The sequence below is a fragment of the Lissotriton vulgaris genome, chromosome 6 (assembly GCF_964263255.1).
Source record: "Lissotriton vulgaris chromosome 6, aLisVul1.2, whole genome shotgun sequence".
NCBI lineage: Eukaryota > Metazoa > Chordata > Amphibia > Caudata > Salamandridae > Lissotriton > Lissotriton vulgaris.
Genome location: NC_141694.1, coordinates 1,376,975,542 through 1,377,000,930, shown reverse-complemented (window position 1 = coordinate 1,377,000,930; position 25,389 = coordinate 1,376,975,542). Strand labels below are relative to the sequence as shown.

General features: G+C 44.4%; 1 protein-coding gene across 1 annotated transcript in view; it reads right to left on the bottom strand.

Moving 5' to 3' along the window:
* The window catches only part of FANCL (FA complementation group L), a 306,249-nt gene that overhangs the window by 267,191 nt on the left and 13,669 nt on the right, over positions 1–25,389 (bottom strand). The window contains exon 2 of the mRNA XM_086927492.1: positions 4,764–4,822. Within this exon, the coding sequence (XP_086783618.1) occupies positions 4,764–4,822 (59 nt within the window). The remainder of the gene's footprint in view (positions 1–4,763; positions 4,823–25,389) is intronic.

The window sequence follows — 25,389 nt, the reverse complement described above, 5'->3', positions numbered from 1 at the left end:
GGTTGCTCTGGCTCTTACACAGATGCAATCTGAGAAGGAGACTGCTGTTCCTATTCCCAAGGTGAAGAAACCCTGAAATAGGTGCCATTTGTATAGACCAATATCTCTGCTTAACGCAGACACTAACATTTTAGTAAAGGAATTGGCAAGTAGACTACGCACAGTTGTAACAGGCCGGATATAACCAGACCAAACCAGGTTCATGCCATACGGCTCAACAAGCATGAACCTGAGGCGCCTATAAAACACCACAGCCCAGATAGGTTGGAGGGAGGAGTCATGGGCCATCATCTCAGGATTCAAGCAAGCCGGGCCGACGACGGCTGAAATGCCAGAAACCGGTCCCCGGTAGCTTGTCTCCTTTCTGGTGAAGAATTGGCTTGGTAGTTTAGTCTGCCCTGTTCCCATGATGCACTGGGCCAGGGACAGACTGATTTGCATATAGCCAGGTTCTGAGCTGGGATGGTGCAGTGAGCTAAATAACGGTGATGGATCAAGCCCTGATCTTTGGACTGGGTAAGAGTGGTCTGCTTAATTCAGACACTCTGTTCATCACCACCCCCTTTTCTGAATCGTTTTTGGCCACTATAGGTGTGGCAGGGTATACTCAGACATGAGTCCCTTGCTCACTGCACCATCAGGATTCAAGCAAGTCGGGCCGACGACGGCTGAAATGCCAGAAACCGGTCCCCGGTAGCTTGTCTCCTTTCTGGTGAAGAATTGGCTTGGTAGTTTAGTCTGCCCTGTTCCCATGATGCACTGGGCCAGGGACAGACTGATTTGCATATAGCCAGGTTCTGAGCTGGGATGGTGCAGTGAGCTAAATAACGGTGATGGATCAAGCCCTGATCTTTGGACTGGGTAAGAGTGGTCTGCTTAGTTCATCACCACCCCCTTTTCTGAATCATCTCACTGAAGGCTTTTGATTCAGTGGAGTGGTCCTCCTAATTCGCAATACAAGGGAGTATGTCATTTGGGGCCCAATATTTCAGGTGGATTAGTCTGCTGTATACACTGCCGCAAGCTAGATTGAAACTCAGTGGCTGCCTCCTAAGAGAGATTTCTATCGAGAGGGGAACCAGTCCACTCTCTCACCAATGTTATTAGCATTGGCGGTGGAACACTTGGTGGAGGTAATGAGAGCAGATGCCCAGATCTGGTGGTGGACTGGAAACTCGGGCTGCGTGGATCGGATATCGCTATAAGTGGATGGCATCCTGCTAATCGTGACCAAGATGGAACAATCACTCATCCGATTAAGGAACGTCTTCTGGGTTTTCAGTGCATTTTCAGACCTCCCGATTTAACTGGGACAAATCCCTGTTGTTCACCATGGAGGGATGGGTGCAGGAGAGAGACTTGCAGTTGTCAATGCGGTTGGAAGTCCATAGGTTCAGGTATTTGAACATTTTGATTTTTAAGGAGGCTGCATCCCACTACGGAGAAAACATTGGCCGGCTGATTAAGGGACTGGAATGGAATGTGAAACACTCGAGGACACTGCTAGTGTCCCTAATGGACAAAGCAGCAATATTCAAAATGATTGCTCTTCCCGGCTGCTTTATGTCTTTCAAAATAGCCCAGACAGGGTCGCGAAGACCTTTTTTGCCCAGGTGGACACCTTAGTGAGAACACTCTTCTAGGCAGGGGGCTAACCCTGAATCACAATGAGGGTCCTACAGCGCTCCAAGTTTGAGGGGGGAAATGTGCTCTCACATGTCAAGAGATACTAAGAAACAGCACAGGTCAGCGTGGTAAACTACTGGGCATACACAGAATGGGAGGACCTGGCCTTCTGAATGGACAGATGGCGCCTGGTCACTCCGAGCTATGTCCATGCACTGTACACTGAGAGACTGAGTCAGATTAGGAGAACGGCGACAGCTCTTGTTGTGGCGGTGTGGTGTAGCCTGCAAAGAGAAATGCAGTGGGACAAGAGACTCATGCCTCGAACGCTGCAATGGGAAGAGACTTCACATCAAGCAAATCTTTAAAAGATAGAAATTGTTGCATGAGCGAGACAAACGAAGTGAGAAAATCTTCATCAGAGAGGAACAGAAATTAGAGCAAAAACAACAGTACAAAGAAAACTATATAAATTTGTTTTAATATCATGATAAGACCATGACTGATATAAACCTCTACACCCCCTGCAGAGTGCCACCTCTTTCTACCTATGAAGGGAGGAAGCCCAACAGAAAGTTGCAGCAGCAGCTCCTCCGTTAAGGAGGAGAACCGTCGCCCCACTGCTCTGAGTAGGGCCAAAAGGAATAAAAAAATGATAATATGTCATTAGTATTTTCTTTTCAGTACTGAGCCAGTTGAGGGTGGGGCTGGGCTGTCGTCACGCAGGGTGGTGGAGGGGTAGGCACCATAACTGCGCCTGGCGGTTTAGCCGGCCATCTTAGGACGGCAAAACCGACAGGCACACTTAGCCTTTCTCTACCCGGCTGTGGTGCACAGCCGGGTGGAGACCAGTCCTAGGATCCCAGGCACTGTTTGGGAGGCAAACCAGGAACCTCAGACAAATCACAACAATGCTGTCATGCTGGTAACACTATTACAAGTATGACAGCAGCGTTGTGAATGGTTTAGGGGAGTTTGGGAGCCTGTGTGCTGCTGGGAGTCAGGAACAGAAGAGGATGGAGGAGAGGAGGCAGCCGGCAGGTGAGTGATCCTTTATTATTTCTCCCCCCCATACACTGCCGCTGCCCTACCACTTCCGTTCACAAGCAGCCACCACTGTAAAGCTGGCAACAGAGTCACCATATGCAAAAACGCATAGCACAGAACTAACTAGGATATTTAGATTCTTCAGATCCATACAAACCAAAAAATATAAAAATTGTAGTATGGAAGGCATTGATGCCTTGGATGGGATGGTGGTAACGGCTCACGAGCGAGACGCCCCTCTGGCAGAGCAGCCTTATGCCACAGGTGTCCACCTTATCGGGTTTAGACACTGGGACACCATAGGCATTTCTACGTTGGGAGATGTGATGCGAGGCACCACCATGAGGTCCTTCTAGGAGCTCAGAAAGGAATTTGCTATGCCGTACACCCAATTCTACAAATACCTGCAACTACGGTATTCCCTAAGCCCATATGTTGCATGTGCGGAATCTCTCCCGGAGTTCAATCCGATTGAGGCAAAGGTATTCATGGGCGACTTGGGGGACTACAAGAATGCAAAGATATACCAAACTCTGGTGACAAATCTCCCCACAACCTTAGATTCACTCTGGGAAAAATGGCATACCGGCCTTGATCCCTTGGATAGTGAGGACTGTACGGAAGCCCTAGAATCCCCGCGGGGCGCCGCAATAGCCTCTCGCCTCAGACTTATCCAGTTTAAATATTTACACCATGCTTATTTTACTAGATACAGGTTGTGGAGGACGGGGCTGATAGATTCCCCTGCATGTCTACGATGTGGCAGTGCTGAAGGCAAGTTTATACATACCATCTGGAAATGCACTGCACTTAGTAGATTTGGGCGGGGGGGGGTTACGAACTGTCTATCAGAGTTGCTTGGGTGGGAAATACCCCTGTCTCCTAAGCTTGCCTGATTACATATCACTGAAGAAATAGGGGGAAACATCTCTAAAAGACACTTGCTATTCTTGGGCCTTACCCTTGCTAAAAGAGATATTGCTAGGGCATGGAAGTAATCATCCCCGCCTAAACACTGAGCGTGGAAGGCAGGCCTTGATTGGTGTAAGGGTCAGGAAAAGCCTATTTTTAAAGCATGGGGCTGCCCACAAAAACACACCAAAATCTGGAAACGTTGGGCAGACTTCAGGTATCTCATATTGGAACCCCCTTCACTACGAACTACTGATGTGGGAACCTTCTGAGAACACATCACGGAGGAGAGTGATGATACAAAGGACTACGCTATGTGTGAATTGGCTTGATGGGTATGATACATGGATTACTATACAGCATGCGGCACTGTCGGTTGTAAAGTATGGGGCTGATGTTCACAGACCCGAAATGTTTACTTTTCTGTATTATAAATGTCAAATGGAAGTCACCTGTTTGAATGCGATCATATTGATCAATCTGTATTATATTGCTCCTGTAAGAAATGTGACTATTTTATCTGACAATTTAATCAAAAAGTGTTTTGAAAAAAAATATACATGTATTAAAATATGCTTCTGAAAAATAAAACAGAAAATAATCCTATCTAGCAGACTATTACTCACACCACACATTAAATATTGGTAAGAAATTCTGGTAAAATGCCTGCTATTTATAGAAATAAAACATGGAACAAACAACATAGCTACAGCCGTGTCTCTTCATTTATAATGTACAATATCGAAGACCGTGGCACAATCACCGATACAAGTGAGTGACAAAAACTTCACAGTTTAAAGGATACACAAACATTTATCACTAAGGCAGAGGCAAGTAACATTCATAAAGGACAAAACTAGTTTCTACCTGGACCAACTTGGCCATCTGTTAAATTCCTTGCATGAAGAACTCTCACAGATGAAGCAGACTACTAACAAGTCTAACCCTGGAAAGCATGCTAAGACAACACCAGCTATAAGCAGCACTCGACAAAATATCAAAACCATGACAGAAAATCCAGCATCAGATGTCAACAATTTGAGCATGAAGCTCCAGTTCTAGGTGGTTTTTATAATTGACATCCATAGGTTTATTTTCCAATTTAAGTACTTTTATAAGTAACAAATAACTTTAAAATGCAACAAAGACAAGGGGGAGAAAAGACTAGTAGTACTTACCGTGCATTTTTCAACTGATAATCTGAAGGTAAAAGTATTCTCAAACGGAAGTCTTTTTCCTATAAAAAATTTAAATATAGGTTTGTTCTGAAAGCATCGTTTTGGAGTCATAAAGGCATTTATTTATATTCACAAGGAGCAAGAAAAAAGGAGATGTATAAATAGTTTTATTACACTACACACAGCTATTTCTTAGTGTTGTCTTTAAAGTGGAAATAACTTATAAACTATCCCATGTTCTAAAACTACCCTTTATTTTTTATTCCAGACAGGTGGGTGGTATGAAGTGAAGAGTAGTTCAGAGAATAGCAGGCAATCAGAAACTTGACTGAACCCCATCATATGCAGCGAGTTAATAATTATTGGACAGGTTAACAATAGTGAAATGTGAGTCGTCATAAGTATTAGTAATCTGCAATCCCCCAATTTTTTTAAAAAGTCGTCTTTGCAGAAAATACAGTCTCAATTATTTCAACATATTTGGGCACAGAAAGGAGCTCGGTTTGCACGGGAAAAGGTGAGATGAGCCTTGATTAAGGTCGCATTGACATTTCCAAATATTCAATCTTATTGTTGGGCAATCCAACTGAGAAACCGTTTCTCTGTTTGGGTTAGAGTCCAGTACTAAAATCTACAATTTATCTGTAGCTTTGAAGCCTACAAAATAATGTTTTTATATAGTTTTCCACCTATATGCTTAGTAGGGGGAATCAAAAACGTAGTCTTACTCCAATACCTGAATGCATGGCATGAGCTGTGTAGAAAGTATTTGCTGCTATTCTATTCATATCTTCAACCATTTGTGGACTTTACATGGACACATTTAATGCTAAATTGTGCCTTATGTACTCCATTCCCATAAGTTGGAATCAATATTATTGGGGACTCGCCAGAAAAGCAGAGATCCTCTCTGCTGGGCAGGGACCAAATGCAAGTGAGTACAGAGAATTATGATCTTCTGCTTGTCTTGTAGTTTAGATATCTTCTATGGAAGATGGTAAAGAGGAGAAAGATTCAGACCCTAGTCAGATTATGTAGAAGCATCTCAATAGCATCAGAACTACAGGTGGACTGGCAGCAAAAAATGGAAGCTTCCTGATGATCTGAGGAAAGGATACCTCCCTAGATGGAGTGAAAGGCATGGTTTACAGACAAAAGCCTGGCATAAAACTAGTAAGTATCTATGCATTTGCTATTCAGTAGTGCCACGTAAAAGCAAACCCACACCCACTTGTACACCATTCACAAGTTATAATGGCCCCTGGCAAGGAGAGTTGACGTAAACTCTGGGGTATTAAAAGTCTCCCTGTGTTGAAAGGATGTGGACATGTGCTTACACTGTTCTACTCTGCACGTCTATTAGAAGCTAGTGGATAAGATAATTCACAATGTGTTTTGTTCTGAGGTGCCACTAAATATTTACACGGTTATCTTTCATATGTCACCAGATAATCCACAATTAAGGAGTTCAAGAAAAGAGGCTGTTATTCTATATGGTGCCCCTTGCACTGGTTCAGATATGCTTGAAGTGGATTCAGTGGTTCCTTCCATCTTAGGATGATTGATACCATGGCAGTGGAAACTGGTGGTGCTACTAACATTCGCTTTACAATGTGAGCAACAATCAGTAGTGGCTGAAGTAGCAGTGACATGGGAAAACATCTGTCCTTTGTAGTGGTCAAAATGTGCATCAATTTGTCATCATCATTCTCTCAAATGTTTTGCTGGAGCAGGTGAACCTCCTACTCTCCAACGGAGGGTCAGACGTGTTCACTTGGCACCTCACAGACGTAATGACATTACAAAAGTGAATTTATGAGGTTTTTTGGTAAAAGTGTGTGAAAAGGGCATGTTAAATGCACTATCTACCCCCATTTTTCCCAAATGTTCGGGGAGAAAATCCCACTAATACCCTAAAGGATGTCTGGCCAGCTCGCAGAAATTTGGAGCAGGCCAATACAGCCATTGCCGCACAGCAAAAAACAAAATAAACCCCAGACATGTGCAATGACGTTAATGTATCCCTATCCACCCATGTACCAATATACCTCACTCAAATTGGTGAGCAGCTGCACTTCTTCTTTCCTTGTTAAATTATTGGATCCCATAGAAAATCATGGGCAAGAAAATGGGATAATTAATTAAATATCTATCTACTAGAAAGGAGTGTGCAATTCCTGTAAGGACACGCGGGGAAGACAGGTCTTTCTTTGTGATGCCCTCACACACCCGAGAGGTGTCATGCTTCATCATTGGGCTGTTGCCCCTCATCAGGCCGGCGCTGCAATGCCTGACGGGCTCCTGAAACCAGGGCTCTTTGGCGGGGATCTTTTGAAGAAGAAGCTGTAAGGTGCGTGTGGGGGCTAGGTAGTGCACAAGGGGGTGAGATAGTTAAAATAGGTCAAGAGCAGTCCTATTGGGTCAAATTAAAAAATTTGCATGACACCTCTCGGGGTGTGTGAGGGCATCACGAAGAAAGACCTGTCTTCCCCCTAGTTCTTGACCTTACCCCGGAGCCTGTGTGCAGGACCTCCTAAACCGGCTCTCTGTCCCTCCTTTTTGATTTAATGATTTAATATACCCCTGCCTACCTATGCTATGCTATGCTAGGGATTTGATAAAGCGCAACAGCTGCCCCAGCAAAGAGGCGTCCCGGCGCTGCTAGATCAGAGAAAACAGACACTCAAGGACAGTCAGGTGAATGGAGAAGCCTATGGGAGTGAAAAAAGGAAAGTCTTAATGGCTTTCCGAAAAGCCAGCAGATTCTCCATTCCACGAATTTGGGCCAGTAGGGAGTTCCATAGTTTGGCCGCTAACAGCCGGAAGGAGCGACCACCCATCCGGCATAGTTTGGTACGTGGTATCTTCACCAGATGTTGCCCCAACGAGCGCAAGCTCCGGGGGGGCAGGTACCAAGTAAGCAGTGGACGCAGTAAAGCCGGTCTCCCGATTTTACGAATTTTAAATGCCGAGACAAGGGCTTTGAATTTGATCCGCGAGGCAATCGGGAGCCAATGTAGTCTTCCAATCGTTGCTCTAGCAGAACATCTGCGAGGGAGGCCGACCAGAGTTCTCGCTGCCAGATTTTGGACACGTTGTAGTCGTAGGATCTCTGCTTTATTTGCACCCATGAGCAGCACGCTGGCATAGTCCAAGTGAGAGATGATCATGGCTTGCACTATAAGCTGGCGAACTGGTGGCTCAAAGTACTTCAGGATTGGTTTTAGACCTCTCAGCAAGCCCCCACACGTAGCTGCCACTCTCTTTGTATGGGACTGAAAGCTGAGCGAGGAATCCATCCATACTCCCAAGTTCTTCACTAGGGGCTTGGGCGTTGGTATGGTGCCCAGCGATGCCGGCCATCAGTGTTCATTCCAGAGGGCGGTGTTTTTTCCTGCCAGCAGAACCTCTGTTTTACTAGCGTTAAGCTGTAAACAGTTCTCAGCCATCCACTGGGCGACTGCAGCCATACCATCTCTGAACCTTGTAGCAGTCGTAGATGGCCCTTCAGCTAGAGTGATAACAAGCTGGGTATCATCCGCATAGGATACCAGCACAAGGTCCCACTCTTTAGCCACCACAGACAGGGGTTGCACATATAGATTAAACAAAGATGGACTAAGTGCAGAGCCTTGCGGGACTGCCTGGCCGATAGAGTGAGACTGAGAGATGTATAGGTAAGTAAAGTTAACTCAAACAACACAGATGTTTGAGAAATTGGATTCTTATGTTATGGCCTTCATCCGGTATCTAAATACTTGTAGTCAATTTCCAATTTTAGTCATCACTAGCAGCCCGCCCGACCTTGTCCGGGAGCAATCAGGCTTCAGGGACCCTGCCCGCCCCGAACCCCCGCCCGCCCTGGCCCCCACCCGCCCCTACATTGTCCGTGGGTCCCTCGGAGTAGCAGCCCATCCCGACCTTGGCTTCAGGGCCCCCTCCCACCCCGACATTGTCCATGGGTCCCCCGGAGCCTTACCTCATCCGCCGCACCTCCCCACGCTCCTGAGTTTACCGGTCCGCCGCTCCTCGCCGCTTCCCCAGCCTGTCCGCCGCTCCTCGCCGCTCCTCCCCGCCTGTCCGCCGCTCCTCCCCGCGCTCATGTCCTCCGCTCCTCCTCACGCTCCTGGACGCCGCTCCTCCCCACGCTTCTGATGTCAGCACGCACGTCGCGGCCGGCGCTACTTCCATGGGACTACTTTTTTTTTCTCGTACATTTTTTAAATAACTTATATTTTTTTAATTTATATAGCCTATGTCCATCTGCACACCCTGACAATTACAACGATGTATCGGGTGTGTGGATTGGCGCTGTGGTTCCCGAGTTTACCCGCCTCAAAGGTTCAAAATTCTTACTTTATAATAGTAGTATAGATTTCATTAAGGAAAAGCAAGCACAGAAAGCCATACACTCACTTGCAATATTGCCCATGATTTCAATATAAAGAAAAATACATGCATGTTTGCATAAATTTGTGACTATACTACTAAAATGCTCCTTTATTATATGCGAATACATGAAGTCAAATGAAAGACTGGGGATTGTTTGGTCTGAAAGTAAAATGTACCAAAAAACATTTGCAAATTAAAAATAATAATTAAGGGCCCCATTCTTAAAGAAAGTCACAAAATTGCACTTTTAGGTCTATGCAGATTTATCACTGTCAGGAATTCACAAACATTTACAAAAGTATGCCTGGAAACCTGCAAGAGCTGCAGGTTTCCAGGCATAATCCTTGCAAATTGTTGTGCATATAAAAATCGTCTGAGAAGTTGCAAATTCACTGGTTAACATTGTTTTCTTTTCTTCTCAATGTCAGGAGTAAAGTTGCAACCTTTTCCAGAGTGTGAAGGTTTTGAAGAGGAGTTGGCCAATACCCTTAAACATTTTATTTTATTAGTGTGTACAACCACACTGGGCATTACAGGCTTAAAACTATCACTTTCCGCTTGCTTCCATCCCTTGCGTAGGTTTAGTCACAAGAAAATCTTCATGAGAGTAAATCTTTTTGGAAGTGCAAAATCAACTTTTGAACATAAGGCAAAACTCTTACCTGTGTAAACAGCTGTGGGAATTTGGCTCATAACATGTTGGCACTAACCAGACCTTACAGTGTTTACCTAGTTGTAAATTGCAACTGTCCAGTAATGTATAAAGGGCTTGGCAAACAAAGGAATTGAGCCACAGCAAGTTGAAGTCATTTGCCCAAGATTTACACAATGTGGTCAACGAAAGACTGTGTGGGTTCGCTGATCCTCAGCTGGCAACTTGGGCAATGGACCACAATATGGATTTCTTTACAGCATCATTTGGCAAAATTTGATGAATGTTTAAAAATATCCCTGTCAGAGCAATTCAGAAGATGTTTCCTTGATATGTAAGGTAAGAACAGAACAACAGTTCAATTAGAATAATGGTACATCCTGAACCTTGCTATAGCTGAACTCTGGCACAATGAAAGTGCTTATTAAGAAATTCATGGTGGTGAGATGCACTCCTTCTTTCTCCATTATTTGTCCTTATTTAAACTGATTCCACTTTGTTTAGCGTGCAAACTTGTTTTGCGCTTCGCCTCACGCGCTGCAGTCAAAACAAATCCAATGGGGGAACTTTTTTTACAAGTACCACCAAGTCGCACAGCCATACATCCTGTATGAATCCAATAAATTAAATTCAGCCATGTTTGTCTTCTTTTTACCCATTTTATATTTTCTCCGTTTAATCCTTCCTCCTATTTAGCAGGGGTCCAAAAATATACTCGACCGCTCGCAAATGCGAGTGAATTTCATGAAGGGGGAGTCAGTTTCAAGGCCTACTTGACCAGCCTGGCGAGTGCTATCTGGTAGGGCACTGCAGTAGCAGGTGAAGGCTCTAGGGGGCAGCATGATTGGTGGTGGTGCGGTGCACGGTGAAGGCTCTAGGGGGCAGCATGCACACACCACCTAACTTAGTGATGGTGGTATGGTGCACTGCCTATTGTTTCTGTGGGTCCCAGGGCCGTCAATCTTGCAGCGTGCGAAAGCGCTAACAATGACTGCCCTGGCCTGCCCCCGCGCTGTGCTGCTGAAAGTGCAGCAGTGACGTAGCACGCCACCACGCTCTCTCTTCGGTGGAGTAGGGACGGAGTGCAGGGCGATTTGCTTGCAGGGGTGAGTCGGTTTTTAACATTATTATATTGTTTTATTGCACATGAAAGAGTGCTCTATCAGCGGGGCTCCGCTCTGGACAGCTGGGGGATGTTTGGGAACCCCACGGGAACTGGAAGCTTCTGTATAACTTACCCTTAACTTGAGAGTTCAAGTTATCATAGATATGCCGCATGTCGAATGAGGCGGCGGGGAGTCCGGGTTTCAATGGAGGGACAGGGGTCTATTACCAGCTGGTTTTCCAGCAGTTGCCTCCAGAACTGGACAGTAATGCGGACATAGCTCCTATAATTGGAGCCACACCGGGGATGCAGCCTCCCAGCTCTGCGCTGTGACTCCCATGTACCTGATTCATGGTAGCGCTTTAGTACCTCGCTAGGTGTACGAAGCGCAATATATATAATAATACAGAAGGAAGACCCAGAAAGTGCTTTGGGTCTCGCAGGTGGCTGAAAAGCGCTATACAAATATCAATTCAGTACCTACTGGGGGTTCTTTCATAGGGGTTAAAATAGTGTATTTTTTTATTTCATTTTTAGGCTCTTCGATTCCCCTTCATTTTAATATGCTCCAGGACTGGTGAATCCGTGAATACCAGTGTCTGAGCGGTAAGTAGCTGCCGCAAGACCTGCCGTTTCCCCTGGTTCTGGGCCCGGGATGCCTGCGGCCTGCTCGGACAGCTCCCTATTAGGAGCGCCTGCCCCGGTTCCTTAATCATCTTCCTGCCGGAGCCTGACGGGCCTGCTGCTCCGTGCATGGCGGGAGATGCAGCGCTCATGTGACGTGTCCACTCACCCCTCCCGCGCCTAGAAGGCACAGGCTTTATTTACAGCGCCCGTTCCTGCCTTGGCAACATGTGATCCTGGGTAAAGGGTGTCTGACCCCATATTTACAGCACGAATATCCCTGCCTGAACAACATCTGCAAACCAATTGTTGAATTGTGTTTGAGGAAACCGTTCCGACGATAGCTCTTTTTCGAAATGGTCTGTCTGTCTATTACAACACCTCATTTACCCAGGTTTATTTTGGCTATGCTATTCTTTTTTTCTAGTAATACAAAACAAAATGCCAATACTGCCAAGTAATTCAAAACACTTATTTCATTCCGTGCATCTGAGTGAAACTATATGCAAGAGAGAGTCTTATCATTGGGTTAATCAATCTGAATTTGTATTTTATTTACAAGTTTTTTCTTTTCTATATTTTTCTCAGAATATTTTATGTTACAAGAAGATTTTTTATGAAGCACATTACAAAAGAACAATACACAAACAATAATCATGGAAATGCTTGCTTTTATACTTCATTCATACTAAGGGACATTTCAATCATACTTCACATATACTCATACAACTACCAGTCTAAAAGGTCATACACTTTTTTACAATTTATATACAATTCATAGATATGAAACCATAGATTCTTATTAGTGATATAACTCTCTGAAATCAAAAAGATTTGTTCAATTTTCTTATGGTTTCCACGTAAAAAACGTGATCTGGGAAGGTCTACGCGTTTCAAACTCCTTGGTTCTGGAGTTCTCGTCAGGACCATAGACTGTGAATGAGAAAATGGGGGGAACCTATGTTAGTGTGGGATCTAGGTACGTGTGAACTGCTTTTGGTTCAACACCCACTTCTCTGTCTCTTACCTCTCCAAATGTGAGCTAGATGTGCCTCGTCAATTCATCACTTTTCCGCGGAGCGGGACCACCTATACAACAAGTGTACACGCCTATTTTAGTCAGATTGTAATGACGACTTTCAGTATCAAACATACTTAAAACCATACTCACTAATGGAGATGTGTCTTTTCTCCTTTGTTTCTGCAATAAATGGGGAACAAAGTATGAGCGATGTCCACTCACTTTATGTTAGACTGGCTTTCAATGATGTTGGACGGCGATTCTTACCGGTTATGTTGTTTACACACGCCGTGAATTTGGGTTCCGTTTAGATTCGGCGAGCGGTTCACAATGCGCCTGGGGGAATCAAAAGGAGAGGACGTCTCAGTGATTGTGTGCGGGTTTAGTCTCAATCAGAGTATCTTTTGAGTGTCCGCTGGATCATACCTTTGGTTCACAATGTGTTCCGTATGGGTCCCATCTCACGGTCTGGAAACCAGCTTCGGCGGTGTATTTACTTCCTGGTTTTTAAGTCACATGACTTACTCTTGTTTCGCGGTTGCCATCTTTGCCTAGTCAATTGTGACTAGTTGAATGTGTGAGTGACGTTTTTTGAAGTATAGGCGAGCGGTGGTCGTGGGGTTGTTTTAACCTTGTTGTACCTTTTTCATATATAGTGACATGATTTCGTTGGTTTTTCAGGTCGGGGGTCATTTTGAATAGGGAACCTTTATTGTTACATAAGTCATGTGGATGGTGTTTATAGCTTGAACATCTCAGAAAGTTCGTTTAGTCCATTGATGGCAGTATTAAACCTGACAATCATTGATGCCTTGTAAATAAAATACAAATTCAGATTGATTAACCCAATGATAAGACTCTCTCTTGCATATAGTTTCACTCAGATGCACGGAATGAAATAAGTGTTTTGAATTACTTGGCAGTATTGGCATTTTGTTTTGTATTACCAGTTAAGGCAGGGTTTGGCCTTACTGCTTGGGAGCCCATACCCAGTGGCGATTAGTTATTCTTTTTTTCTAGGCATATATCTCTAGGACCCTCTCCGCAATTACGGCCCGCCCCCTCCCCTACCAGCGGCTAAACAGCCGTTCTTGGAGTCCCTTGTTTTTTCCTTCACAAAAAAGTGCTCATTTACGCTGTCTGTCTGTCCCGGCGTTAGATACCAGGTCTCGTCTAGGTGTACAATGAAACAATTCAGTATGTTATTAAATTATGTCTTGGTGTGCAGCACGTTGGAAGTGAGCTAGGGTGACTTAGTACTACCCGTCTGCTCTTCATTCACAGGCTCACCTTGCTAGCGGTCTTTACTCCTATGTAGTATGTGTTGCTCTTCTCCTGTTTCAGTCCCTGTTTTTATCTGTTACCTCTGATAGGATTCTGCCCCTGAATTCAATACTGTTTTCACACAAAACATTCTGATCAGAAGTTGCTCACAAGCATTAAAAAAAAAAAAAAAAAAATATATATATATATATATATATATATATATATATATATATATATATATATATATAATCAATTTGTGGGTCAAGTGCATTGCTGTTATGTCGAGTAGAAAAGTCTACTCACTCGACCTGCAGATCTGGTAAGATTTTTTTGATTTGTTGAGCCCAACTTACTTCAATGCGTTTTATCCATACGCTTTCTGCTTTAAGACTGCTCAAGCAAACATCAGGGCACAGGTAGATTCCACATATCATGATGTTTATTTAAAAACCTGATGCATTTAGGGATAAATCAATCCCTTTGTCAGGGGCATCTAAAAAGTGATACAGACAAAATAATTCTATCAGTGTTTACCCCAAGATCATACATATTGTGCATTTCAATTGTACACGTACATCTCATGTTATCCCAAGTATCCCTCTTCCGTAATATTCATATATTCAGAAGACAAAGTAGGTGGGAGCTGTGATCAACGTTCCCATTCTTTTTTCAATAAAGCAAATTGTTCCTATACTTTACAAAGATGGAGGTTTGGGTGGGTGCCAATGTCTCAATGAAGCCGCAGTTTTCACACTAAAGAATTTTATGGTTTCTGTTTATGCGCCTTCTCGCCCGAAGAGTGATTTTTTAACGGTAGCCTGTGCTCGACCAGAGAAAGGATCATGTCTTCAGATACAAGCTTCAGACATTATCACGATAGGGGTGAGGTTGAGAAGATGGGGTACTTGTACTATGTCCCAGCTCCTGGATGTTTCTCCTTTGCTCTTTTTTCCAGAGGAGTGAAAATATTTTATAATTTTGATTTGCACACCTGGACTTCAGAGTCAATCTCGCCTGTTGGGAAAGAAAAGTCCCTTGTCCTGATTGTCCCACCTGTGATGACTGCCAAATAGGAGACCCTGTGGTTTACTATTACTAAATGGAGTCTAAGATACGGACTAAAGCCAAGCAGTGCGGGGACAGACAGGTTTGTGAGCAGTCCTAATTTGTCAGTTTATAATGGCAAATGAATGTAAAAAACACTTTTCATACTGTGTACCCAAATATTACACGATAAACAAATCCACCAAAGATAAAAGGAATATATATCAAAAAATACAATTTATTATAAAGCCTCCCTTCAGGGTTACAATCTAAATTAATAAAATACATTAAAATCAATTTTCCACATAGTGGAAAAGTATGATAAAAAAGTCAAAAGAAAGAGTCGACGCGGCGTTTCGGTGTTCTTTTACAATATTCACACCTTCATCAGGACATTTTGACATTTAGTTGGAAATCTAAAAATTTAAACAACAGTGTTTAGGTGATTTGTGATTAGGCAGATCAACAAAATACATACATAGTGCTTACTTTTTCTCTTAGTGTTCATTTTGCCCTACATGATCTTGGACCTGTTCCTCTGTGGGGGCCGCCCTCAGTACCCTTTTATCAAAAGATTTTTTTATCAAAAAAACCCTGTTAATAATAAAATAAATCAACGGGGGGTAGTTGGATTGAAGTCTGTGTCTTCAGAATTAAGGAAAGTTTTTATGAACAAATACCTTAATTTTTGAAGCTTCTGTTTAAATTTAAAAGACTTCTAAAACAACTGGATACTTGTGTACGTCTCCCCCTCCCTGTGACAATAATCAGGGCAACCTTCCAATTAATTTGTCTCCCACCTGTGATGACATCTTGATCCTGCAGTGGAGGTTGCATACCGTGTTTTAAGTTTTAGGCCTTTTTAACCTGTATCACAAAAATGTTGCATCCTGGCCCACTTTGGTCAAGTTCAGCTGCCTGCATTGGGTTTATGCAGTGCTGCACAGTGTGCCCTGTTGCGTGTGTGTGCTGGCATGTATGTGTGTCTATGAAGGGTACAGTAAACGGGTGTCTGCATGCGTATATCTTTGTGTATCAGCAGGAATGTATGTGTGCTTGTGAAAGGCACAACAAATGGAGGTGTCCGTTTCGATTTTGGAAGACACAGGGCTTGCTGGAGAAACATAAGGAGATAGAAGATTCCCCCCAAACACTGTTTTGGATTGCTGAATTCCTGAGAGCTCAGTTTGGCACACAATAGAGGATGGAAGAACAAGGCATTTTGTGCAATTTGAAAGGGCGCTTTGATCCTAAGAGGGGTCATTTGTCAAAGTGGCCTGGACACATCTCTCTGGAGGAACAGCATAACAGAAGAATGGGAACTTCAAAGTTGCCCCCCAGAACACGAACATCAAAGAACGGCACAATCACATTTGTGTCTGGAAATGGACTATAAAAAGGAGAGCTTGAGACTCAAAAATTGTCAAACTAAAGCTGTATTTCAGAGTGAATTTCAGCACACGTCCTATTTGTTTGGACCAGGACTGGGGATTTAGGGTCTACGTGTCTCCCTGCTAGGTGAGAGAGCATCTCCCAGGAGAATCATGACCACTCACCCTTGAGCACTAGCTTCTACCCGACCAAAGACCGTAGGAACTTGTGAGTAGTGGGAGATTGCCTGGAAAGGGTGAGGTTCAGTGAGGATCATGTCGAGTGGATCCCAGGAGCAGTGTGAGAGATTCAGGTCCACTTTGTCACTACTGCACGTATCGGGCTGTCCGCTTGTGTGCATTATTCATAACTCCCTGGTGCCGGGTGGGGGCCGCGGTGAACCTTGAGGGCCATTAATTTGGTAAAGAGGACCATTGCCCTGTGCAGCGTTGTGAGCTGAAGCAAGATGGTGTCTTAAGTGTGCGTTTGTGGCCCCAGTAAGCCAGAGGGGCGACACTGAACTTTGAGGGCTGTGAACAATGAACATAGTGCAAAATATGAACAGAGCTGCTACGTCATCATCATAACATCCGGAGCACCCCGAGCCTGCGATAAGAACCCAAGGGTACTTACTGTAACAGCAGAGGAGTGCTGCAAATGTGCAGACCTTGTGCCGACTGCAGAGACTACTACACCTCGCCGGCACATGTCATAGTCATCCTTGTCATGTGTGCATTATACTTGGCCTAGATTATTATTATAGTTGGAGCTACATTATAATCTATTAAATTAAACACAGGTTTTTTGTATGGCCCGCAAACATCCTGAGTTCATGTATTTGAAGGTGCTGCCATACAGGAGAATTAAGAAAAGGGAGACTCAATGAAATAAAATGTTTGCTCAGGATCGAACAATTTAGTCAAGTGGGGAAGCTGGGATTGATATCAGGTTTACTGATGTCACATTGAGTAGATGATCTAAGGAAATGCTTCTTTTTGCATGTTCACACCACATTTTTGGACGGATACTGGATTTTCAAATCTGAGAGTGCACTGAAGCCTGGTATCAAGACCTCAGGGCCAGTGTTCTAACCCTATACCAAGTTATGTTGAATTGGATATCCAATTGGCAAGTACTGGTTTACTTATACATCCCTGTGGTACTCAGGTGCCCAGGGCATGTAAGAAAGAGTGTTCACTCAGGGTTGCAGCACTAGTTGTGCCCCAAAGCATGTGATACAGACAAAATAGACCCCAGCCTGCCATTGCAGACAGATAGGACAGTGTGTGACCCTGCCAGTTCGACTTTGCTATTACATCTAATGGCACAGTTACCACTTCCCTTAAGTAATATATGCAAGTCTCCCCTAAGGAAGGCCTACAGAGTCCTGTGGCAGGGAACAATATATTACTAAGTAAGACATTTGATTTTCTATATGTCTTATCAGCAATACCTCTAAATTCTTGTTTCGTCGTGGAAAGGTTATGAGCCCCATTGGCTCACACAGAGTTAAACTTTTGGCACCCCAACCCCTCTAACTTCTGAATGAGATCACCAAACAGGGTTAAGTAAGGTATCAAATTAATTCGGACATTACATTCCACCTGAGGCCCATGCTCTGCACTCCAGCTAGTACAGGGACCTCACAAAAGCAATGACACATAGGCAGGATTCTGACCACCTGGGGAGACATGTGAATGACTCCCAGAGGCAGGATCAAAGGAAGGTGCCGCAGAGCAAGGTGTTACCTCCTCTCCTAGGATGGCCACTCAGGGTGTTAGCCCAAAAGGCAGGCTTCAAAGGTAAAGCAGCCTTGGAAGGGCCGCTATTGACAACAACCCTGACCAGGATGGCTTTTGTTCCTGCAGACAGGAGACAGAGCTAAGGGAGGGAAACCTGTGTCCAAACCAGTTTTCAGTCGGTGTGTAGCTTACAGGTAGCCAAACCTCTAGGGTGGGCTAACCTACCCCTGACAATCGAGGGGCAACAATGGGGCACTCTGGGATAGTCAGATGCCACACATCACAGAAACATCGTCACTATAGAGGAGGGGCCCAGTAGCCCATTTGCTAGTGACCGCGTGGCCCCCTGAAAGCACTTTCCTGGGATAAGTAGGGAACCCCTGGCACCCTGCCCCTCATTCCACATTGGAGAAAAAGGGAGGACCAAAGACCTGCCATGCTGCCCTTGAACGGCACAAGGAAAGGTTGCACCACCAAGAGGACTGCACCTGCTGCACTTTTGGGCTAGCGAGACTGGAACTGTACATGCAGTACCTCACCCCAGGAAAAGTTGATTTCCCAGCTTCACCAAGATCAGTTACTCCGAGGATCCGAGAAGAGCCAGCATAAACAGGCCTTAAAAGACTATAAAAGGGCGATAATAGATGAGAAAAAGACCTATTTCAATAACACCACTGCCTCAGTGAAATCCTCAAGAGAGCTCTTCAAAATTATCGACTCCTTATCCTCACCTAAAACCCCTAATTCAGTGGTGGAGACACAGTCGCTATGCAATAGTATTGCTAACTTTTTCCACACTAAAATAGCAGACATACATATTGCCCTGGAAACTCTAAATTTAGAGCTGAACACTCGGCCAACACCCATCTCATCTTTAGCTCATCCCCTAATCAGGTCTGAGATCTTGGAAGCAAGTCTCTGTTCCCGTCTGACACAGTTTCCTCTGATGTCGCTGTTAGAGCTTAATAATCACCTAGACACTACTAAGTCCTGTTCCCCTCTGGAACCTTGTCCTTTAAAAACTCTTAAGGCCTGTAGAGAGGCTGTTCTTCCTGTTCTATTGGAGATTATGAATATGTCCATCACCGAAGGGATTTTTCCAGTAGCCTGGAAGACCGCAGTAGCTACACCTCTGCTGAAAAAGGCTTCCCTGAATCCCGACGTCCTGAAAAATTTCCAACCAATCTCTTTACTACCGGCCCCGGCTAAAATACTCGAAGCCCACCGCCTGTCCCTATATCTGGAGAGGGAGAATCTGTTAGATATTTCCCAGCATGGGTTCCGTGCGACCCATAGCACAGAAACGGCCCTCATGGTGGTAGTCAACAACATCAGAGCGGAAGTTGACAAAGGTCGATCCACTCTGCTGGTGTTGCTAGACCTAACAGCAGCTTTCGACACCCTGTCCCCTTCAATCCTGGTTGACAGGTTGAGGACGATAGGGGTCGAGGACAACGCTCTGAATCTCCTTTCCTCTTTTCTGCACCAGAGACAGCAAAGAGTAAAATTGGGAAAATTTCTATCCCCCTCCCAGGCGGTGCAATGTGGGGTCCCACAGGGCTCGGCTCTGAGCCCTGTATTATTCAACATCGATCTGACCCCTTTCGAAAATTATAAAATCCTTTGGGTACCAGGTACTCTCATATGCCGATGATACTCAGATCATTGACTCCACTTTCCGACCGACACAAGACTCTCAGCCCGATTCATCATCGGCATGTTTTGCGAGTCTGTAATAGCGAATAATAAGGAATCGCTATTACAGACTCGCAAAACGGGATTCAGTTAGGAATCGCAAAATAAATTGCAATTCCGACACATTCCTTATTTGCGATTAGCAAATTGCAAATCGCAAATAAGAAATAACTCCTCATTCAATCCTAAAGGCCCATAGGAATGAATGGGGAGTTATTCCTTATTTGCGATTAGCAATTTGCTAATCGCAAATAAGGATGCGATTTCAAGGGTGCTAGGGGTGTCCACAGGACATCCTGTAGCACCCCTGAAATGTAAATTAGACTCATGTTGCGCACACACATGTCCAAAGGACATGTGTGTGTGTAACATACAACTGAGAAAAATACACAAAAGTTCATTTTTCTCAGTTTCGCTATTTACCACGAAGTCTGACTTTGCTGTAAATAGCGGGAAAAAATAGCGAATTCGCAATTTTTTATTGGGTCATTAATAGCATTTAAGGAATATCAAATTGAGATTCCTTAAATGCGATCGCAATTTGAGAAATCGCAAATTGCGATTTCTCAAATTGCGAGTACATGACCCAATGATGAATTTCAAATGCCATTTTTACGGGTGCAAACGGCTTGAATCTGCGATTCGCACCGTTTGCGCCCGCAAAAATGCTTCATGAATCTAGCCCTCTGCCCCTAAATTTAGAGTATGTATGGAAGAGGTGTCGGTATGGGTGATACGTAACCATCTTAAACTAAACGGAGAGAAGACTGAGGTCTTGGTCTTCGGTGGGAGCCATCAAGTGTGGAATGATGACTGGTGGCCTGTCTCACTAGGAGAATGTCCCCAACCGGTACAGGCAGCCAGGAATTCAGGTGTAATAATTGACCATGTCCTCTCTTTCGACCGTCAGGTCAATAAAACAGTGGCCACATGCTGTACTATCATTCAAACACTAAAAAAGATCGCCCCCTATTTGTCCCCTGAGGCACGTAAGCAGTCAATGGTCACCCTGGTATCTTCCAGGCTCGACTATTGTAACGCGCTGTATGGTGGTATTAATAAGAAATGGAGTCAGCGACTTCAGGTGGTTCAAAACGCCGCCGCTAGGCTGGTTCTCAATCTGCCCAGGCGCTCATCTGCCACCAAGGCGAGAAAAGACCTTCATTGGCTGCCAATTCAGGCCAGAATTTCTTTTAAACTTCTCTGTCTTGCCTACAGGGCTGTATTTGGACCAGGATCTGAAGGATTAAATCTTTAGTCAGCCCCTATATCCCCAACAGACCCCTTCGCTCATCCACTAAAAACCTGCTCACCGTCCCGAGATTCAATAAGGTGAGATGGGGAGGAAGAGCGTTCTCCTTCTTGGTGCCCAAACTGTGGAACACTCTCCCGCCTGAACTTTTTAGCCAACCCTCACTGGTGATTTTTCTCAAACTTTTGAAGACATGGCTCTTTTCCCTGGCTTACTAATTAATTAACTATTACTATATCACCCTCCTGCTTTGTTATGATTATCTGTCTGTTATCTACGCCTTGATGCCCTTCGGGGTTACGATTTGCGCATTATAAGACACCCATTCATTCATTCATTCATTCATCAGTATGCTGATCTCCTGGTACCAGCTCCAGGGCAACAAGAGCTAAAAGAGCCCAAACGGACAAGTTGATAGCCACCACAGAAATTTTGCCACTACCAGTCACCGGGCACATCAAAGGACAAATCCGAAGTAGCCAAAACCTGCACCTGAGTCTGGCAGACCCGAAAGCGCTGACCAACTTCAGATTTGTTGTTTACAAGGGACACCAGCTCCCACCAAAGAGTTTGCATCCAACCACAGTGCAGCGTGACCAGTAGCACAGCTTCGGCTGTCCAGCTAATGCCACGTAGAGGACTTTGAGAAACCCCAATCTCTGTGGCCAAAGTCACCCCACACCACCCATGGACCGAACCACCACTGAGACACCTCTGTCAGCCGTTCCACAACCAGAGCATACTTTTGAGTAGCTCTGCCAGCATCCCTCAGCATAATGACCACTCCATTGACTTCCATGGCGGTTGTCCTGTAAAGTTTGAAACTTGCTAAAAACAATACTCTGGTGGCCATGTTTCTGTCCAAAGTATCCCATCTGGCCCCCTAGACCTTATCTCTGCAGGATTTGGTCACCAAAGTCAGGCTGGAGTACTTGCACTAACGTTTACAAACTTTTCAAACTTGGTGTTTGCCAATGCTTGTTTGTGGTTGCATTTAAAATTGATCAAAAGTTCTAAACTCTGCATCTCTGGAAGCCTCTGGTAGATTTTAATGATCAAGGTCTCTAAAAAATCAATCATAAAAATATGCTTTATATTTATAAACAGTTGCCATGTCTCTTTATTGGTGTATCATTTTCTTATTTCATTGTATGGTGCTTCACGCTAAGTTCCTTTGCCAAAGCCTTACTGCTTGCAGCCACCGCTACCCAGGGTTGAGCTTAAGGTTGAGCAAACGATACTGACTGTGCCCAGACCGTATCTATGAGTGTACTCCAAAATAAGGCTCCGCAACCATATGATATAGTACGCTCAGATTCTCATAGATGAGTATCACGTTCTCCCTTTTTTTCCAAATGTTAATGCTTTGTCTTTAATTCTTGACACCTGGTTGGAGCATGGGTGATAGGCAGAAGCAACAGGAAATCACAGCTTGTTTCTTGCTAATGAGTCCAAGAGAATATTGAGTGGGCAGAGCCATGCATCAGGCTTTAGCTTTCAGTGGCTAGAAGCAACCAACCGACTCCCAATGCATACTCTTCAACATGTGCTCTATGTACAAGCATTTCACCGAATTATAGGATCTAATCGCCACCAAACATCCTCTTCCTCACTGAGACATGGCTCAACCCCAGACATTAAACATAAATTTGAAGCACTCCCTCTCTTGTCTTATGTCAGATTTTTTTGTAGCTGTTTATCTGGTTTAGCGTGCATGCACTTGAGTGTGCTCCGCTCCATTTTGCACACTAATACTGTCCGTACTTAAACAATAGCCCGCTCCGTGCTGGCCATACACGAGTTGCACAGCTGTATACACTTAGCGTTCCAAATGATTTACTTTCACCACAGTTTTTCCATATTTAATCCACTTTATTTCCAAATTTTATCCAAACTTCATTGTCACGCCATGGATACAAAATTCATTGAAACTTCTGCGTATAAATACTTCATGATTGCCTATCCAGGCTTAAACATGAGCATGTACTGAATTTCGAGTCCTCCATTAACCCCAGACATTGCCACATCAATCCCAGACAGATATAAAACCACTCACTAGGACCATACCAACAAGCCGTGAGAAGGAACAGTCATCATCCACAAAGAGACCATACAGTGCACCCCTATGGAACACCTCAACTTCAAGCTCCACACTGACTACAAGACAACCATCAGAGGCACCCTTGCATTACCGACCCCCAGGTCCTTGCTGCAGCTTCTGCAAAACTATACAGACTTCATGGCACCCCTAGCCTTAGACCCCAAGGACTACATCTTCCTCGGCAACTACATTTCCACATCGATGACCCCAATGACAACAACACTGTGAACCTCCTTGACAGTATGAACAGCCTCCAATGACCTAGATCAGTGATACTCAAAGTATGGCCCGGGGGCCGTTTGCGACCCTCTTGACCTTTAAATGGGGCCCCCTTCAACGCATGTATGACCCCACTGCCAATATTGTCAGATCCCACAGTTTCAACATAATTTCCTATGCAGATGACACCAAAGTCATCCTCTCACTCACAGACGACCCCACCACAATCAGGACCAACTTCCACAGACACATGATAAACGTTGCCGACTAGATGAAGAAAAACTGCCTGCAGCTGAACACAGATAAGAAGGAAGTACTGATCTTCAGTAACACATAGAAAGACTCCTGGTGGCCATCAGACCTAGGACCCGCACCCACTTCCTTCGGCCATGCAAGGAACCTTGGAATCATCATTGACAACAAGCTCACCATGAAATCACAGCTCAACACCATCTCCTCCGCATGCTTCCTCAATCTGCGTATGCTACTTAAGGTCTTCAAGTGGGGACCAATGCAACTGTGACACAGGTCCTCATCACCAGCTGAATTAACTATGGCAACGCTCTCTACGTAGGAATCGCCGCACACATCCTAGAGACACTTCAAACCATACAGAACCTCGCAGCCAGACTCATCCTCGTTCTTCCCGGACGAACCCACATCACACCCCATCTCAGGCAACTCCACTGGCTTCCCGTACAGAAAGATGCTAATTCAAGCTGATGACCCACGCACACAAAGCACTACACAACCAAGGACCCGCCCAAATTAACTACACCTGAACTTCCAACAACCATCAAGAAGACTTCGCTCTGCCTTCCTTTCACTTGCCCACATTCCCCGCATCTCCCGAAGGAGAAGTGGAGGATGCTACTGCGCCCACATTGCAACAAAGACCTAGAACAGCCTCCCCACGCAACTCCGAACTTCCGGAATTGCAAACGGCCCTCAAGACCTGGGTGTTCGAACAAGCCTACGGGACTGCAAGTGCCTGGATACCCTACTGGGTGATTAGCCGTGCTCTATAAATCCTGATTGATTGACTGACTTGTCTACGTTTACTAATGGAATTGTTGTCAAAGCGGCAGTAGGGATGTTTCTAAGTGCAAGATTAAAAACTATAATTTTTAAGAAAATCCTCCAAATGTAGTGATATGACCTTGTGTACGGAGGTGAAATTATTTTGCCTGTTAAACAAACTTTTTTTAAATTCCAAAAACACTATACAATATTTTACGATGCTGTTTGCTGCATGATTTATATTCCAAATACTTTTTCAGCTAGACTCGTGCCTGGACTCTTAAAGACAAGCCAGAACCTAGGCATGGTTCTAACTGTTAACTTGTTGGCTCTCCCACCACTACTCCCTATAAACATTTTCACCACCACTAACAGTTGTAGGTTGTACAATTAGTTTGAGCATGCGCAAAATGCATATTGATTCAATGTGGATCTGAAGCACATTTTTAGGTCTCGCTTAGGCAGCACATGCACTGTCTTGTTTGAGACATGATGTGTTCAGTCTGTGGGGTTTCATTCCACCCCTCGCTGCAGATTTGTTTCTGTGGGTGTTGTTGCGAAAAGCTTGCTTTCCTTTTGTTTATTGTCTTTATCTGGCCAACCTTCTCCGGTCATACTACTCCCCTGGAGAATTGGCCTATTACGGGTATCCTTTCTCTGGATTGTTTTTCCATTTGTGCATTTTATGAACGCTTCGCTTTTACTTTAACTCCAAAATGCACATGCTTTCTGGGTGCCTCTCTTTAACTTTAACTACAATATGTGCTGCCTTTTTTGTTTGTTTTTGTTGCAGAGTGGAGTATTTTCATAGCTCAGCTCAGCAGGGCGCATGGTTTATGGACACCACGCTTTAACTTTTACAACAATATGTGCCCGCTTTGCGGTTGGCATACTTTAACTACAATATGGTACAGATATTTTAAAACTTATGGAGGTTGCTACTGTTTCCGTTCAACTTATTTTGGATGCATCTTCCATTTTTGTTCTTGCAATGTTCCTTTATTTTGCGATTTATGAAACTTGTACGCAATACACTCAGTCCTGACGCAAAGAATGTACTCGTTTGTTTCAGATGTTTGGCTTCTTTATTTACTGAACATTGTGCTCCACTGCGTTTACTAA